Raw genomic sequence first — 20,033 nt, 5'->3', positions numbered from 1 at the left:
GTTAGGTTAAAAATATCTAGCATTGATTTTAATATGTACATTTTAATAATTTAAAATTGTTATATACATTTCACACTAATGTGTCTTTCTTGAGCCCTGATATTGCGGCAAGGCAGTTCGTTCACGATGAGTCTCGCCTTGCTTCTCGTTCTGCAAGGTACACGTCTATCTCATGCAACCCGCATTCACACGTTTATCTTTATTATTCTCTCTCTCTCATGTACTTTCTGTCCTGCTCATTCTGCCTCTCGCTTCTCCCAGGAGTGCTTTCTCATCCCTCTTTATTTAGAGACAGGCTCCTCCCCTTCTTCCTTTCTTCCTCGCCCTCCCTCGCTCGCTCTTGTTCACTCTCTCCCCCTCCCTCCTTCTGGATCGCTCCATCCGTGGTCCAGAGCTCAGTGGCGGTGTATCTCTCTGTCATAAGGGGCAGCTTCATTCTCTCCTGCAGGATGTCGGGCCCTCACACTAGCTCCATACTGCTCCTCTTCTGCGTGGCTTTCCTCCAGAGTCCGCTGCTGGAGGCCAAGGTAACACACACACACACACACACACATCACACACTTATTTAAGATGGTAAGCACACCACACATACTATATATTTTTTTTTTCTATCTTTGCAATGAGGTGTTTACAAAGTCATTAATAGGAAATGAGCATTTGCTTTACATCCCATTATGTATTATCATTTTTGCTTAATATTCAATACTATTTAAAATATACAACCGAATTATGTTACTAAATATCTCTTAGATTGTAATCACCGTACATGTCAAATGCTTCTTTTCTTTTTTCTTTTTTCTTTTTTTTTATCAGTGTCTAAACAGAAGAAATGATGTATAAACCATCTGAAATGTGTATGAGAGAAATGGCTTGTATTGAATATTAATTCACGACCATGCATTTCATGGCATTCACAAATACATACGCACATAAACCCCATCTAAAACGCCTCTCAGGGCATCTCCAACCGTTCACGATAATGATCCGACCACGTGACCATCTGGTCGGTCGATGGTGATCATTTGTGCTGGGTGGATGTTTGACTTGCGAGGTGAAGTAAACGCACCCACGTTCATCACCAGGCAACACAGCCTTGTCGCCTCATAAAGTCTGGAAAGATCTGGGAGGCAAGCTCTGTTGTTTCCAGCGGACAAAAAACGCACGCAGGTTACAAAGGCACATGATTCTAAATTTAGACCCTATTACGATGAAGGTTAAATATCAAGCCCGAGGGTTATTAATGATTAACAGGATTTGTTTTTTTGTTTAAAACGATGCCCCTGGTTATTTCATGGATGTCCGTTATCATGGAGTTATCAATCTCGGGACATGGAATAACAAACATCACTTTGTGTTCAGTGATACTGGATAGATAAGTGTGTTGATTTACTGTATGCTGCTCTGCGTAATAGCCTTGAGTGTAAACACAGGATGAGAAAAAGGCAATGTATTTTAGGATTATTATTATACAGGTTAGATGACCGGAAATAGGAAAACATCAGATTTTATGAGGATTATGCCTCATATTATCTAGCACTAAACGTCTGTGGAATGGCAGACCCAACCCAAGTCAAGGATTGTGCAAGATTTCAAGATTTTTCCATGGAATATAATGGTAATTTTTTTTTTAATCATCACATGAATGATGATGCCACTTATTGTATGCGTATCATGTCCAAGCAAAGTGCTAGATCTGCATTATGATAGAAATCTCCATGTTACAACCAGATGTTAAAGCAAGTCACCGTTTCACAATATATAAAACCACATACTTTATGAGGAACCCTTATAATGTTCACCTGTACATTTATGCAATTATCCAAATCAGCCGATGACGTGGCAGCAGCGCAATGGATAAGATCATGTAGGTACGGGTCAAGACTGTGTGAAGACAAAAAAAAACGTTCAGTGAGCAGCGGTTCTGCAGGCAGAAATGACTGGAAGGCTACAGTAGCTCAAATAACTGCTCTTTACAACCGTGCTGAGCAGAAAAGAACGCATCTCAGAACCCACAACGTGATGAACATCGAGGTGGATGGGCTACAACAGCGGAAGACCATGTCGAGTTCCACTGCTGTCAGCCAAGAACATGAATCTGCGGCTACAGTCGGCGAAGGATAACTAAAACTGGACAGTTGAAGATTGGGAAAGTGTTGGCCGGTCTGATGAATCTCGATTTCTGCTGCAACATGCAGATGTTAGGGTCGGACTCTGGCATCAACAGCATGAATCCATGGACCCAACCTGCCTTGTCCAGGCTGTTCAGGCTGGTGGAGGTGGTGTAACGGTGGGGGAATGTTTCCTTGGCACACATGGGGCCCTTTAAACCAAACATCATTTGAATGCCACAGCATGAGTATTGTTGCTGCACTTTATGGTCAAATCCAGCACGATCATGCAACACAATCACCTCGAACTGTTCCCATGAACACGACAATGAGTTCAGTAGAGCACCTTTGGGATGTGCGTGCATGTGCAGCTGACAAATCTGCAGCAATTCTTACGAAGAAATCATGTCAACATGGACCACAATCCCCAAGGAATGTTTCCAACACCTTGCGCAATCCACTCTATGCAGAGTCTCACCCAGGTGTTCCTAATAAAGCGGACAGAGTGTGTATAATGGTGTCTTATTATCTAGTACGGAAAACATATACTATTTCACTATATCGGTTTTTCCATGTGAATCGTTATGACCCGTGTGTATATATATATGAGGGATCCTTCCTTTTCATTAAATGAAATTAAATATAATAAAAAAAGCGAGAAACGAGGCAAATGTACAGAGTATACACGATTGAGTAGGAAGCCCCGGAGCTGCTGTACAATCTAATTAGCTACAAACATACCGTCGCGAGCCGAGGAGCTGTGCTGTCATGGCAACAGCTTTCAGTGGATGCACAAACACTAATACGAATACACACACTGATAAGTGCTGTGGGGTAATAGCCCTATAATTGTACTTCTTCCATTCCTATTTAATCTTCCTCTGGGTAATTCTACGTAAACAACTGGCTGACCTTTTTCTGTCTTCAAAAAATAATCAGCAGCAAAATGTGTAATAATAATAATAATAATAATAATAATAATAATAAACATTTGAAATATCTAACTAATGTGTGTGGCATCCTCACTATAATACCAATTTTCTATTCGGTATAATACCAATATCACAGCATGATGCTGTATTATTCAATCTGATCCGATACAATCCAGAGCTTTGGATCAGTATTAGCTCTATACGATATTCCGAATAAAATCAGTGCATCCCCGTTAAATCTTTTTAGAGAATTAAAAGTCATTGTAGCGTGCGCCTTAATTTCGTGTCAGCTTCGTAACCCTTATACAAAACCTCACTACAACAAAACGGAACGTTCCTGAGAGACAAGATTAGCAGGAAACAGTACAAAGAACTAATCTGACATTAATAATAAGCTTTTTCCACCATATATAGTTTTTATTTTTTAATTTCTTGACTGGTTACTAATCTCTCATAGCGATTAAGTAAGTGTTTACTTAATCACCGAGTAAACACTTACAGTTGGTGATTTGGGTAATAATTTGTTCAAAGGGTTTGGTTTCAGTCCGTTTCTGTTGAACAAGAGTGAGTTGGCTGAGAGTAGGCAGAGCGTATGTGCAGTAATTCATCACCACAGTTTAATACGGTTTCTATGAAGAGATAAGACGATGTGCATGTGGTGGTCTGGGGAACCCATCTCATTCCCACAGGTACTGCTGTGTCTGAATAACAACAAAAAATTGTAGACAAAAAAAAAAAAAAAGGATTTTTCTGTCTATAACATACTCTGACTCTCGACTTTAAGCAAACCGTAAGCAGTACATGTCACCGATATGACATGGAATTCTTTCTATTTACATTATAGTCTACCGTTAGCGATCACGATGTGTAAGGAGCTAGTTAAAATGGCCGCAGCATGTATCCTGCGGTTGTTTGGCACGCCGCTTGTGCGTGTCCTAAGAAATTAAAGCGATGCGTCCACATTTGTGCAACACCACAATATATACTGGGAGCAGGACAACACAACGTGACATAATGTCTGCAGTAATGTTGTATCTCAAATTGCATGCTTACATTACATTACATTACATATCTACTATTCGAGACTTTTAACTGTTTATTAAAACCTCTTAAACCTACCGAAAGGTCTGGTTTTGAGTTTTCGGGGTTTTCGATTTGAGACGCGGATCATGACAAGAGTGAGGCCAAAGGCAGAAGGTTTTAAAGAGAAACGGAGCCTAGTCTGGCTAATCGTCTGAAATCTAGCCGGCTAACTGTAATCCGCTCTCAGAGTGAATGGGAATCTTTGATCTAGTTGTTGCCACATCACTCGCCATCTCGTCACCTGCGGAAAAGTCATTTAAACACAAGCCTCGTTGTCGTCTCTTCACTCGAGTGAGCTTTGTTCATGCTAACGTCGGCGGGGAAATAATCGCTGATTCGCTCAGTTCTCTTCTATTGGATTCATTTCTTTTTATCATTTATTTATTTATTTATTTTTTTTATTAGGTCATTAAATTTTTATTTTTTTAATGCGCGTGTAAGTGATGCTGCCGCCACCATGCTTCACTGCGGAGACGGTGTTCAGTGAGTGGCGAAACAAATTCATACTTACAAGGGAATAACTACGTACCTATCTCTTGTGACAACATACCTTACTCATAGTTCTTGTGATGATGACGGTGACCCTCCTGAGCCGCAGTTTGGAAAAAAAATATTTGACACTTTTGAGAATAACCAGACTTTTAAACGCAAATAGAGTTAAATGTAGAGTTTGTATATTATACTTAAGGAACTCTACTACATTGCGAAATAGTTGGTTAGGAAAGAACACTAGGAAGTCAGGACTTGGATGTATTATATGAACAGATTGAACTCGGTGTACATTCACGAACACGTACTTGTGCACTCACACATACACACACACACACAACCACACATATATATTTCTTGCGAGGCACAGACGTCATGCGCCAGAGTGACTCACCAGTGACTCATGCACAGCCTCCTTCTCTACACCTCCATACGTCAATCGCAGAAGAATATGCTATTCGTCATCCCGTTGATTCTAAGAAACCCCTCAAAGCCACGCTGTCTTCATTAGACACTTCAAGTGAAACTCAACAAAAACAACACTCTCATCCAACTGAAATTATTAGAGAAGCCGTGCTTTCGGTTCAGAATTTTATGCATTGATTGCGGCTTTTAAAGCTCTGGGCTGATTTCCCCAAAAGCAAAGATGTGATCGTTTTAACTGGGAGAGAGAGAGAGAGAGTGTTTAGTGTGATGCTCGCTCTACCATTTAATGATCATCTAATGGTGCTGTGAGGCTCGGTGAAACTCTGCCCTGCTCATTAGAGTGGAATGGCTGCTCAGACAAAGCTGACTTGAAAAGCGGATGCATTTTTTTTTTTTTTTCCTGAAGTGTTCATTTTATTCCTTTTTTTTTTTTAAACACCAGTTTTCTACGCTGTGAAGTTTGAAAGCTTATTAGTTTCGATTAGACACACGAATTTAATTAACATTTTGTTACTCTCAGTCATTTATTAACGACTTGAGAGAAAGCGATCCAAAGCAAGTCAAATTTAAAAAACAATCTGATCAGCCAATTCGATTAGGACAAACGTTATGGCGCCTAATAAAAGGAGGAGGAGTTAGTGTGCGTCTGTGCCAGCGGACAAGCTGCAGCGGCTGAGCTGCGTTACTGGAAGGTTTCGTGCACAGAGATCAGTTATTACTTTTACAAATAGTAAAAGGGCAGTGGTAGCTCAGTGGTTAAGACGTTGGACTTCAAATCGCAGCACTGCCACGGCCGGGCCCTTGAACGAGGCCCTTAACCCTCAACTGCTCGTTTGTATAAATGAGATAAATGTAAGTCGCTCTGGATAAGGGCGTCTGCCGAATGTCGTAAAAGTAAATAAATGAAAGGTTTGTCATTTTGACAATGAATGATAGAAATCTGGATCCTGATTGGTCCTGAGAGTTTAAGGGCTTTTTGCGCATCTCGGTATTTTATTTCATTTTCCTGAGGCTCACATATTTCTGTACCCAGCCTGTGAAAAATGAAACTAATGGAAGATTTCTTCCTGTAAATCACAGGCTTAGACACGCAGCCTATAAAACATAATGTGTGCTGTAAAGGGTTTTTTTTTTTTTTTTTTTTTTGCCTTGAGCTGCAATATTGGATTAAACCCACTGAAGCATGGTGCTGGCTGATGTATTTAAGGAGCAGCATTGTGGGTGTGTATGGGGTTGTCAGAATGTGCTTGCTGTGTAAATTAGGTTGATTTCAGGTTACAGGCTCTTCCTGGCTGAGGGAGGAAGGGAGGGAGGAAGGAAGAAACAAACAAACAAAATAGAAGATGGAAGGAAGAAACAAACAAAAGAAAGATAAGATAAAAGAAAGAAAGAAAGAAAGAAAGAATCCAACAAACAAAAACAAAACAGAAGAAAAAAAGACAAACACAGAAAGAAAGAAAGGCAAACAAACAAAATAGAAGACAGAAGAAAGAAAGAAAGAAAGAAAGAAAGAAAGAATCAAACAAAATAGAAGATGAAAAAGAAATAAAATAGAACAAAGAAAGAAAGAAGGAATTAAACAAACAAAATAAAAGAAAGAAAGAATTAAACAAACAAACCAGAAGAAAGAAACAAACAATCTCATACACATAAATGTACACTCTTCTTCTGCCATATTGTTTACTGCTCTGAATGATCCTGATCAGAATATTCTACAATTATATACAACGTGGCTAGCATTGAGAAAATCCCGGCTGTCTCTACCGTTTAATGAATTTCCACACTGAAAGCCAGCGCTCATAACAGAGATGCACAGCTCCGTCTCAATGAACGCATTAGCCTTCATGAAAGCCTTTTCATCCTCTCTGAATCAGAAGTTTGGTTTAATGTGTTTCAGCTCATTCAGTCATTCAATATCCTCGTCCTGCAGCAGGAAACCAGTCCAGCCCTTTACTGCACGCTTTCACTCTGTAAACACTTCGCCCGTGTGTGTGTGTGTGTGTGTGTGTGTGTGTGTGTGTCTAGTTAAAATTATGCATGTGTTTAAAATCATAAAGTTTCAAATTAGAGAAGAGTCAATTTAAAAAAATATTTAGCTCCGTGCAATTTTAAGGATGTGAGAGTCAAAAAATAAGGAATGAAATAATGAATAGAAGAAAAGAGAAAGACAGACAGAAAGAAAAAAATAACAGAGGAAAGTAAGAAACAACTATGACTATATATTTTATATTATGACTATTTCCATAATAATTAGTGGTTTCATAATAATTAGTGGTTAATTAGTAGTTAATTTGTGTATTTATGGTTACTTGGTAAGTAATTTATGTGCTAGTGGATAATTGTGGTTAATTAGAGGTTTATTGGTTAATTAGTGGTTAGTGTATTAGTGGTTAATTCATGGTTTATTAGTGCATTAGTAGTTAATTCATGTATTAATGGTTAATTAGTAGTTAGTGTACTAGTGGTTAATGAGTGGTTAGTTAGTGGTTAATTGGTGGTTAATTAGTGTATTAGCAGTTAATTAGTGTCTTAGTGATTAATTAGTGTATTAGTGGTTAATTAGTGGTTAATTAGTGTATTAGCAGTTAATTCTTGTATTAGGGGTTAATTATTGTATTTGTGGTTAATTAGTGGTGAATTAGTGAATTAGTGGTTAATTTGTGGTTAATTAGAGTATTGGCAGTTAATTCTTGTATTAGTGATTAATTATGGTATTAGTGGTTATTTAGTGGTTAATTATTGTATTAGTGGTTAATTAGTGGTAAATTTGTGTATTAGTGGTTAATTAGTGGTAAATTTGTGTATTATTGGTTAATTATCATATTATTAGTTAATTAATGTATTAGCAATAATTTTTTGTATTAGCAGTTAGTGTATTAGTAAATTAGTGGCTAATTAGTGCATTAGTGGTGAATTAGTGTATTATTGGTTAATTAGTGGTTAGTGTACTAGCAGTTAATTAGTGTATTATTGGTTAAAGAAGAAAGAGGCTTTGTAAGCAAGTATACACTAACTGTACTAATCTCTACACACAGACTCTTAAGCATCATGCAATGTCTAAGAGAATTTTTACTATAACGAAGAGTGTGTGGTTTTGTGCCTGGTCATGGAGTGAAGTGAGAGGGGAATTTTATACAAGTCACTTTTATACAAGTCTTCTTAATATTAACTTCTCTCTCTCTCTCTCTCTCTCTCTCTGTCAGCCTCTCTCTGCCATGCATGGGGGCGGAACTGCACGCCTTCGTCGTGACCTGCGTGATGCACTGCCTTACGAGGCTCAGATGATGTCATACCCTCCTGCTGGCTTCAGTGGGCGGGGCAACGATCTGTACTACCAGCCAGAGGCCTTGAGAGCACAGGGGTTGGGCCACGCCCTGCATCGCCTGGAGAACGACCAGAGGCAGGAGCAGGAAGCGGCCTACCTGGCAGGTCTACTGCGCCTCCTGAGCGAGGCAGAGAAAAACGGCCAAGCGAGACCAGAGGAAGAGGAAGAGCAGGTGGAAGGTGACTTCCAGGAATCGTACCCTCCAGACTATGACGAGACAGAGCAGACAGTGAACATGGCGAAACCCCAGGCACTGCTGGACCCACAGCTCACTGAGGCTCTGCTCAACCGCTACAGGCAGGAGAGGATGCTTCAAGCAGGGCAGGACCGAGACCAGGAGGTGCTCCGGTGAGAAAAATATCTTTTAACATCTTTTAATCTTCAAACACATTTTTGTTTCTATAGCAACAGCTCGTTCACCGGCACTTGCATGGAGGAGACTCCACACAGTCTAACCCTAACATTAAACGGACTGCATCACATCACCCTGTTGTTGATTTATTTTTCCATAACAGCATGCTCCCAAGTCTCTCTCTTGGTACACTCAGAGTCGGTAGTTTGTATCTCACGACTGACTGGTTGGTGATTTGGCTGTAAAGTGAGTCCTAGTGGAAGAAATGTGACATTTTCTGTTGTAAAAAGGATCAATAAAGCATAAATTAAACTGTTCAGCCAGACATTATGGCCTTGAACCACACCTGTATGTTTATGACATGCCTATATCTTTGCAGAAGATAACAAGGCAGTCAGAAAATAGCCTACCAGAGTGGGAAAACACCTTTGTGGTTCTAAATATGATGTTCTGACTGGCTGTAACTAACAGAGATGGCAGACAAAAGCTTAGCTACATACCGAATGACAGAGTGAATAATCCACCAACTAGTCAGTTTGTATGGGAGAGTATGAAAGAAGAAAAAAATGCTACACAATGATGACCAAACGACTATTTGCTAGTTAGGCCAATGTCTGTAGTTGGACAGGAAACAAATGGCTTGTCTCTCCATCAAAGACCTGAGAAGCAGCAATGCTGTAAACATGATGGCGATTTCATCCCGCTGCCAGGATAGTAGTCCCTTTGGACCTGTGATTACCTCAGCTTCCATCAATAAGTATAAGAGGGCTATAATTCAATTCAATTCAATTTTATTAATGTAGCACTCTCAACAAAGCAGCTTTACAAATCTCCGGTAGATTTGGATCTCTAATAAACGAACCAGAGGCGACAGCGATGAGGGAAAAACCTTCTGAGACGACGTGAGGAAGAAACTTTGAGGGGAACCAGACTCAAAAGGGAACGCGTCCGACACTAAATAGTGGGATTATAAATCATTATTCTTCTGCAACTGTATATTCTAGAAACAAGCAGTCCATAGTGTGCTAAAGGAATGTTCAGTATGAACAGATTGTGAATAAGAGACCTGGGTTGAGCACAAGACAGTGTTTTGATTACAGCAGCAGTTCTTAAGTACAGTTCTACAGTATCCAGGTGAGATTATCCTGTTTTGTGGAAAGGCCAGTATCGACTGTATGTTGGCTCATCCGCAGCAGCAGAAGGAACGATACTGTATAGTAATACTGTATTCGATATTATTTATCCTCAAAGGACAAATTGGTTGCTGAGCTTACTGACTATCATCAACATCAACTGTTAATGGACATAATTTAAAACTTTTACCTCACATATGCATTGTAATCCAACATTTATGTCCTCATCCTCACTCCCGGTACTTTACCCAGGTACCTGGTGGAGAAGGTCCTCTCGAATCTGGTATCTGAGAACCAGCTGAACCCATCCAACCGCCGAGGCAAATGGGAAGTGGCAGCAGCAGCCAGCATCGGACGTGACAGAGCTACGCCTCCGAGACGAGCTAGGCGCTCTCTGGACTCCGACCCCATTGCCTCCCCTGATGCCGAGGCCTCGCTCCTGCGGGTGAAGCGAGTGGGTGATCAAGACCACGATGATTTTGCTGGTCAGAACAACCGGTCTCCCCATGCTGGCCTGCAGAGGATGAAGCGCATCGACACAGATCTGCCTCCACCTGCAAAGAGCAGCCGCAAACGCCGCTCAGTGACCTACGACCCCGAGCTCATCGCTCAGCACATCATCCAGTACCTGAGAAAGTGAGAGAGAGAGCGAGAGGGAAAGAGAAGGAGACAGAAAGATTGCAACAGTTCACATGCTGACAGATATATGCGAGAACTCACTGTTAACTGCTTATGTCTGGCGAACCAATGTATCTGCTTCAGCGCTATAATAAAATCCTAAACACATTCAATTATCTGTTCCACATGCTAATGCATATGAGCAAATCAAATTTTTATTCATGGGTTTGCAGTAGATGGAGTGATACACTTTCAACCTGTCAGTCCTGATAGTTCAGATATTGGGGATGACATCACTTGAGTTCCACTTGAGTCTCGAGACCAAATTATCCTTAAACCACTTAAATCGATTTTTCTTAATCTGAATCACCATCGGTGAACAGTAAATCATTACCATTGCTCGGCACACTGGCCATCATCAACACAGTGGATCACACAATATCAGATTAGCACCTTATACTTTTACCTGTTTTATCCTTGAAGGGTCTGGACTTTCCAAGGTCACTAGACCTTTTACTTGGATTGAATAATGCTACACTTTTAGCATGCCAGCAACTATTTGAAAGAAAACCTTTCAATATATGACATCGTTAAAATCCTGGGGTATCCTAGGAGTGCCACAACCCAAAGTCTTTCCTAATAGCAAATGAGTAATGGGCCACCAATGGTCCATACTTACCACTTTATCTAGCCCACATAATCCTTGAGGAATGAAACCGATAAATTTATCCCAATTTAGCTGTCAGATCACCACCTTAACAGCATTCATGAGCTAGCATGTTTAAAGCTGGGTCCAAAATTGTTAGAATTTGTTCCATTTGTGCCATTCCCAAAGCTGTTTTTGGATACTTACTATTGAACAATGCGTTTGCCATAACTGGCCCTTATATCCTTAAACCCAGCCATATTTGGCTTGATTTACAGCAAAATTAAACCCCAAATTAGCTCTAGTTGTAGGGTTAATTCCAATCAACTCCCTAGCACTAGTCGATTAGTGACCAAGGCACTGGGAGACTGACTGAAAGGTTGTGAGTTTAAATCACAATATCACTATGCTCGCACTGTGTGTGTGTGTGTGTGTGTGTGTGTATATATATATATATATATATATATATATATATATATATATATATATATATATATATATATATATATATATATATATATATATATGCATCCAACCTTTATGGCTTTGAGTACTTGGCTGTCTTTCAAGAGCAACTGATGTGCTGTAGATCTCAGTGTTTTCCCTGGTAAGGAGTTGCTTTAGGAATTGAACTGCATGGGAAACATTTAACTGTTCAGCGTTGAGGAACTGGAGGGGGCTGAGATTTTATCCATCAGTGTAATTAATTAGGATTGTCATTTATTTAAACCTGTGATGTGAACTTTATCCAATTTGCCCCATCTGTACCAAAGATACCATCACCCATTGGATTATCAGCCTTAGATATTAGGAGCTGGATTGAATGGAAGACTGAGTGAAGGACTCTTTTAAACATTACCATTGGACCAAAAATCCAAACAACAGCCACCAATTACCAAAGTGCTAACTGGTGTTATTCAATTATCATTGAGATAGTTGATCTTTTAAGAGGAACTGTTTATAAAGCAAACACTAGGACAGACACTGTTTTCACTGAAAACTCTTTATTGATCAAACTATGAGATATTTTAATGTAGTAGTAGGAGATTTAATAATGACCACAAAACACCAGAGTTCACACAGGAAAACGTCTTGGCCCTGGCTTTTTCTGTAGCTTTATACAGACAGACTGAACCTAAGCTAGGCTAAGGGTTGCTGTGAATGTTGTCCATTAGATTATTATTTAAACATATCAAATTTCACTCAACTCAATGTATCAGTCAATGAGCCCTGAAATAGCAGAGCTATTTTAAGACCTCAGACTTTGGCAGTGCAACACACAGCAAAATTTCCAGCACTGAGTTAAACTCTTTGGGTCTCTGCTCTCTTTCTGATCTCGTGTCCGGACAGCGTTCGTCCTGCGTGTATTACTGAAACCTACTCTCGCTGTGGAAGAGTCAATCGCTGTTGTTCTGCTTCCTTTTGCTTCTCCAGTGGCTTTAGTATATTAATGTGCCAAATAATTTTTTTTTTAAATGATGATGCTGGCTGTTTTACACATCACCTCTCCTCTGGAGTTCCCTCTCTGATTACTCTATGTGAGAACATGTGCAAGAAACCGTGTTTTAAATCATAATTATACGTGTGGGTTTTTTTTTGTTGTTGTTGTTGTTTCCTTATCTGTGTGGTTATGAAATCTTAATCTTATTAATCTTATGCATCTGTGAGTAGCAGGTGGGATTGTACAATAAAACGAGAAAAAAATGATCGTTACAATAAAGAAAAAAATTGGATGTCGATATCAAAATCTCGAGTCAGTTCTTTGTTTCTCTGTACTCGTCGTTCACGTTAGAGCTCGATATTTGCTCACGCACTGTGTTGCTTATGCGACGTGTAATAAATGTTCATTGCAATGCCTGAAGACACTAAGAATGATGTAATTCCTCTTTTAATTGCCAAAGATGAATATTCATTAATCACCTTGTATGTGTTATTAAGATGTTGTGATTAACGCTATTAAAACCTCTAAAAATAATAATAATAATAATAATAATAAACTATATTTAATCATTTAACTTTCAGATATAGAAATAATTTTTTAAAAATGTAACCTACTCTTTAATCAAAATCCTATCCAGAGTTATGTTTTTTTTTCCCCTTAAATTAAGGCCTTATTGTTGGTATTGCTTCATCTGTTCTATATTTATCTTAAATACTGATCTTAAATAACGCAGAGTAATGAGAACATGAAGAAACCTAAAATTCACACCACACAGTGGCACCAGACAAGGAGAGAATACATTTGATGGTCTCGATACAGGACAGTGTGGAGAATTAACAGAAAAAGTAAGTAATATCTACGATGACATCCGCTTGCTTATCAGGAGGTGCCAGAGAATGAAAAACAAGTGTCCTTGTATTTCCCTGCCTCCACTTACAGCTGGAGAAGTCATCGGTTGCGGTTGCCAGGCGACCGTCTCTAGTTTCTATGCGCAGTTTTTATGTAAGCGTCGGGGACATGATGTCATGCTGTGGGGGAGGAGGAAGTGAGGTTTTCTCATGTCGTCTGTTTTTCTCCAGCTTTCCGATGAGGACAGAGAGACCTGCCCCAGGTTAAAAGGAGTCTAATGAAGAAAGATGAAAGTACATGGGGGGTAGAAATAAAAGAGAAAGCTAGAAACATGAAAATATCAAGGAAGAGGTTAAAGAATATCAAAGCAAGGACAGCGGTGCTTTTTCAGGGACTCCTAGCATATAGGTCTCTTAGTATACAATTTTTATGAAAGGGGCCACTATAGGATGCTGTCTGAGTGTCAGATCAATGGTGGTCTTCACTGCGGTCTTTTTGTTCATTGATGGAGTCAGGGTGGGGCTGACAGATTATTTACACCATCAGATGAGCTACACTCACAACAATATGTGATCACCTGAAAGATTAACACGTGGGGGGAAAAAAAATCGTGTAAACAAAACGCATGAAAAGAAATGAACCGTGGAAAATAATATGTGAACGTAAATGAATCGTGTGGGGAAATCACGTGTGAAAATGAATCATGTTGAAAAAAAATCCCGTGAAAACGAATCATGTGGAACATAGATGAATCTCGGATAATCGCATTCGAAAACAAATGAATCGTGTGGAAAGTCAAAAATCGTGGCTAATCACATGTCCAAATAAACGATTCATGGATAATGACGTCCAAATAAATTTAATCACGTGGAAAAAATAAAAATCACATGAAAATAAATGAATCATACATTAAAAAAAATTATTCATGAATCCTTTGAAAAAAAAATATATATATCAAATTAAATGAATCATTTGAAAAATCACGCGAGTCATGTGGAAAGATTCCATATAAAAATAAATCATGTGGTAAAACATTACAAAAGAAGATCGTCGGGAAAAAATTTAATGTGAAAATAAACGAATCATGTGACTTCTATAAGGGTACACCGTATGTGAATGGCCAATGTTTATTCAGTTGTACCTAATAAACTGGCAACTTATTTTATCTTAACATCCGTACCTGTAGTATCGCTTCATCCCCAGGCTACGCTTCCAGTAACAATCCGGTCACTGAGGAAAACAAGAGAGATCTTTGGTCTAATTTAACTCTAGTTTTACTTTTTAACTCGTATTCAATAAAGTTTGATGAATGTCCCGTTTTACCGTCACCATCCTTGGCGTCATCTGGGAGCAGTGCATCCTGTCGGTTGCCCAGGACGAAGGCAAGTGTGGCGAGGATCCCGGCGTCCAGCACTCCCAGCATGGCCAGTACGTAGGCCCAGTGCACGGAACAGTTCCCTGGAGAGAAACTCTCAACGCTGTCTCCACACAGTGCACGCATCTCAGCACACTCCCACGAGTCTGGGAAGAGCACGCAGGCCAGCGCCAGACAGAAACCTGCAGCACAGAGTTGGATGAAGCATATAAGCCTTCTGTTCTGGTTTTTTCCTTGCTTGGTTTCTAAAAACATGAAAACATGTTGGTTTTTCCCCCTCGTAGGTTTATGCATTGTGGTAATGCTTTAAAAGACTGTCCAATAACTCACAGGGACTCAGCAGGAATGAATGAATAGTTCACACCTAAGTCATTGAGTACTAATAAATACTGGGTAACTACTCAGTAAGTAATAATGAAGTAATACTTTGGTAGTTCTTTATGAACTAAGTCCTATACTTATACACGCATATATGTATATGTATACGTATATATCTCCTGGAGAACTTCCTAATTATTAGAATTGAGCAGGTTTGCCAGGGGGATCAGTTAAACAAAATGTCTACGACCAGGCTTGGGGAGTAACGGAGTACATGTAACGGCGTTACGTAATCAGGATACAAAAAAACGGTACCGGTAATTCGTTACAGTTATGTCAAAAAACAAAATAATCAGAAAACAGGTATGTTTTGTATTTTCTTTTTTTTTAAAAAAATTGTAAAAAATTGTAAAAAATTGTAAAAAATTGTAAAAAAAAAAAAAAAAAAAAAAAGGATTACAATTTTTTTTTTTCTTTTCAAACCAAAGAAATGAATCTTTTGACACGACACAATGTAGACAGCTGCATGATTATAGTTCTGGTTCTCTCTTGCAAATGCATTTATTTAGTCTATTAAAACAAATTCAAACACCGAACGTGATGTTTTTAAACTCGAAAGTAACCTCAAAATAAAAGTATTTTAGATCATATCGCTTTTCTCTTGACTTTATTTACATACGTCATCCAAAAATAATCCGATCACATTAGTTTCATGTTGTGATACCTGGATTGCGTCACTGATGACATGTTTTATGAAGTCATTTGTAACTGTAACGGAATACATTTTTAAAATAACCCTCCCGACCCTGTCTACGGCTACCAAGATCTTGTTTTAAAGCAAATAACCCGAGTTAACTCTGACCAATTTCAGCAAACACTGGCTAGAGCAGACAAACGGAAACTGTAAAGGCAGACAGTGTGTCTATGATGTGGGATTACGATGGCTTCTTTGCTGGACATACTCAAAAGTTTTCCAATGAACCCACGCGCCGACAAGTCAGTGCTCTTACCAGCGGTGAGCTGTAGCCAGGCACAGATCTTGTACACGGTTGCGGCGTTGCAGAAGCGAAACAGACACAGACAGCCCACGCTGACCCAGACCATGGTGAGGGAGATGCACACCAGCACAGCCGGTGACTGGAAGGCTGGAATCGGGGTCAGCGTATGTAGGGAGCCTGTGCACTCCGGCACTGGCCAGTCTGACTCCACACACACCTCGAACAGGCCCAGTGTACCAGTCTGAGGTGGCGCCTTGCCACCGACACTGCTGGCTGGATAACGGAGCTCACGCGTGCCCACCCAGGACGGCTGGACGAGGATGACCACCTCGATGACTGCGAAGCAGAGCGTGCAAATGGCCCACAGGACACCCATAGCCCGCGCACTCCGGACGAACTCTGTCTGGTAGAGGCGTGCCACCTCCGCCGCATGGGGCTGCATGACTGCTGCAAAAGCAGAGCTAAATACGGTGCATCATGTTTCAAATTAAACTCTGATACTTGCAGGTATTACACTGAATATGCAGTTACACATGATCACCAACCATGCCCCTAGAGATCTACATTCCTACAAAACTCAGCTCCAGCGCTCCAAATCATTAATCGACTACAAATCCAAGGTAGGCCTTTCTGGATTTGTGCTGGAAATGAATTCTGTAGGAAGGCAGATGCACGATGCTTGACTTGAAAGAAGAAGAAGTTTAACTTAATGCTTAATGTACAAAAACAACAAGAAACCTTATAAAGATTAAAGACTTATAAATCTTATAAGTGCATTCGGCCATTGTTTTGATTCTGTCGATTCAGTCATTTTTCATCACAGGACTCTTTAAGGTGTCCAATCGTTGTTCGGAAGATGACCGTTCAGCTGTTTTAATATACGAAAGAAATATGTTGAAAAATCAGATCAGGAAATGTCATTGGATCCACCAAAAAATAGAGCAGAGAAAAAAAGTGTAGTGAACTTCAGCAGATATTATTGCAGACATTATTTTTGTATGTCAATACAGCAACCTAAATCATGACTGAAAATGTTAACACTCTATAACAGAGAATAAAGCATGAAGCTTTATAAAGCATAAAGCATTTCCTTCTTAACACTGCACCTGTGATGAGAGGAATGACAATAAAGCCTACTGCACTTTGACCCTATCTTTAAAATATATATATATATATATATATATATATATATATATATATATATATATATATATATATATAAAAGCAGTGCTGAAAAGCACTGTTCCAGCTCAAGGCTAATTTCTGGGCCAGAAATTTTTTTTAACAGAAGTCTGAAATGAAACAAACAGAGAGACTGATTGTGCTGCAATACTGTGAATAATAGTTTTTTAAACATATATTTAAAACAGTATAATAATTATACTATTAGGACCACTTCTAAAAATGACTAACAGCACCTTTAACAGCATTTCAGTTGTAGCTCAGCTTGGGCTTCAAACATGGCTTAGAACAAAGCAGAATATTCACGCATTTCTTTTTTTCCTGAAGATATACTGCTATACAAACTCTGCAGTAACTATAATAAATGTATTATTCAGCTGGAAAGCTGGTCTTTGCTGAGCTGTGAAGCCTGAAAGCACAGCACACGGCCTCAGGAGCAAGAGCTCTTAGAGAATCCAGTCATAACAGCCTCAAACAATGCAGTGAAAACAGCAGCGCAGCGGGGGCTTAATGACAGGGAGAGACTCATGAGGATGTTTTCAGAAACGGCTAGATGAGAGAGGGCGAGAGAGAGAGATGATGATGATGATGCTCACAGAAAGGATAAAAAACAATCAGGATCTGCATGCTAAGACAAATGAGCAGAGAGGAACGAGATGAGAGCATGGGATGATGGAGATCACCTCTCTTCTCCTCAGGCTGGTCGTCTGCGACACTCTGTCCTTCAGCAGGAAGCAAAAAAACATCAAAATTCAATTACCGAGATCTGCATTATCGGCAAGTGAGGGAGCAAGACAGGGGGGGAAAAAAACGAGATTCTCTCCTCCTCCCCGTGGGGTTATGGTGGCAATGATGCACGACATTAACAGCAGGCCAACACCAATAGCAAGCGATGTTCCTGCAACACGTACTGAGGGAGGGGTGATGAGGACGAGTCAGGAGGGATGGAGGCATGGAGGGAGGGGGAGAGAAGCAGAAAGAGCGCGTGATGCTTTTATACTCTGAGAAGAGGATTTTAGACAGAGTACTGGCGCAGGGAAAAATAAATCCTCCTGTCACAGGAAAGAGGGAGGAATAAAACAGACGACCAGAGCAGCGTCAGTATCCTCCAGGAGGGAAAAGGAGAAAGAGAAAAACAGAGAAGCTAAAGAATGAGAAGGGAAGGAAAGAATGGAAAACATTTGTTATATTAAACCAGGCGTGTCCAGTCTTATCCGGAAAGGTCCGGTGTGGGTGCGGGTTTTCATTCCAACCAAGCAGAAGCCACACCTGAGTCTATTGAAAGCCAAGATCAACTGATTAAACAGGTGGAATCAGGCGTGGCTCCTGATTGGTTGGAATGAAAACTTGCACCCACACCGGACCTTTGCGGATAAGATTGGACACCCATGTATTAAACCATAAAAAGCTTACTATTTACCCATTATGACATAATGAGGGAAGCTGTTATATACCGCCATGAGTCACCATCATAGTTTACGTCCGATGACAAAGATGCCATGTTATCATGACCAGATGTTTTCAAGATATCCATGGCATCAGGGCTGTTTCTCTTAATAAGCAGTTCGATGTCGCTCCTCCCTTTACCTGTGCAATGTTTCCTGTGCCACACAAACCAGAAGTATATCTCTACCACCATGGTTAATAATTAACAAGATATACTTTTCATCAAATGCTTCTCCTTCATTTTTCCAAACATACCACTGGTGATGGTAGTGACCGCTCCATCCTTACTTCATCAGTCCATAGAAAGTTCCAGAATGCCTCTGGCTTATCTAGATAATGTTTGCATATATCAGACGTTCACTTTTGTGACGAGGTTGCACGTAAAGTGTCTCTTCTGATGACTCTTCCATGCAGACCATATATGTACAAGCAGCGCTGCACTGTGTCAGCTAAACCTTCCTGCAGGTCTTTAGTGTCAGATGGTGGTTTTGCTTTGCTTTTCTTGCCAGCATACTATATGAGCCGTTTCAGATCTTGCCTTGACTTGCACAGTTCCCCCCGAACTGCTAATTCTTAATGACATTTCGGACAGTGCAAATAGCTACCCGGAAGCACTTCTTTTCACAGCCTTCCTTTGCTTTGCAGATCCTCAGTCAGCTGATTAGAGGAACCATGGGTTGTCGTAATAAACCATGGGTTTATTACGCTCTGGAATAGTTATTCATAATGACAATTCTTGGCCTGCCAAACGAGTTCTAATGAGTCAATTAAGGCCTAACGAGTTAATTAAAGTTCTGAGACTCTGCTTCTGGAACGGGTGTCCAAACATTTGATAATTCATTTTTTTCTATTTTGTAAGTTCATCAAATATAAAAAGTAACTGTGCATTAACATTTTTTGAAAATTTGTATTTTTTAAAAAATAGTTTGCTACAGAGTTTATTTCCTTTTTCAATTTTTTTTTTATAACTAACTAATATATATATATATATATATATATATATATAACATTTCTATATGTTACATTTTGAACATGATATTCGGTGTAAATTGTTATTATTTTGTCTTCTGGAAAATGTATAAATATCTTGCGTAGCTTCTGAAGGGCAGTAGTAAATGAAAAGAAAAAAAAAAAAGATCTTTAAACAAAATAATAATTTACACCGCTCATCCTGTTTAAAAGTTTACACCCCCCGGCTCTTAATGTATCGTGTTGCCTTCTTGAGCTTCAGTGAACGTTTGCACCTTTTTTAATAGCCGTGTACGAGTCCCTCAGTCGTCCTCGGTGTGAAAAGATGGATTTAAACTCAACA

General features: G+C 39.7%; 2 protein-coding genes across 3 annotated transcripts; one reads left to right on the top strand and one right to left on the bottom strand.

Annotated features, from left to right (window-relative positions):
- The first annotated feature begins 155 nt into the window (after nucleotides 1–155).
- pcsk1nl (proprotein convertase subtilisin/kexin type 1 inhibitor, like) lies at nucleotides 156–10,639 on the top strand. Its single transcript, XM_017467166.3, has 3 exons — nucleotides 156–527; nucleotides 8,242–8,711; nucleotides 10,101–10,639. Exons 1-3 carry the CDS (start codon nucleotides 219–221, stop codon nucleotides 10,486–10,488), a joined length of 1,167 nt encoding a protein of 388 aa, XP_017322655.1. The 5' UTR covers nucleotides 156–218; the 3' UTR covers nucleotides 10,489–10,639.
- A 1,702-nt stretch (nucleotides 10,640–12,341) lies between these two features.
- lhfpl4b (LHFPL tetraspan subfamily member 4b) lies at nucleotides 12,342–19,632 on the bottom strand. Of its 2 annotated transcripts, XM_017467172.3 has the most exons (5): nucleotides 17,959–19,632; nucleotides 16,106–16,554; nucleotides 14,726–14,959; nucleotides 14,583–14,632; nucleotides 12,342–13,676 (listed from the first exon to the last, which is right to left on the bottom strand). In XM_017467172.3, exons 2-4 carry the CDS (start codon nucleotides 16,533–16,535, stop codon nucleotides 14,607–14,609), a joined length of 690 nt encoding a protein of 229 aa, XP_017322661.1. In that variant the 5' UTR covers nucleotides 16,536–16,554; nucleotides 17,959–19,632; the 3' UTR covers nucleotides 12,342–13,676; nucleotides 14,583–14,606. The 2 variants fall into 2 exon arrangements, with proteins under 2 accessions (XP_017322661.1, XP_053536409.1); XM_053680434.1 differs by lacking the exon at nucleotides 17,959–19,632 and having other exon boundaries at nucleotides 16,106–17,219.
- Nucleotides 19,633–20,033: the final 401 nt, after the last annotated feature.

This window comes from Ictalurus punctatus, chromosome 5 (genome assembly GCF_001660625.3).
Source record: "Ictalurus punctatus breed USDA103 chromosome 5, Coco_2.0, whole genome shotgun sequence".
NCBI lineage: Eukaryota > Metazoa > Chordata > Actinopteri > Siluriformes > Ictaluridae > Ictalurus > Ictalurus punctatus.
This window is presented reverse-complemented; position numbering and strand designations above follow the sequence as displayed.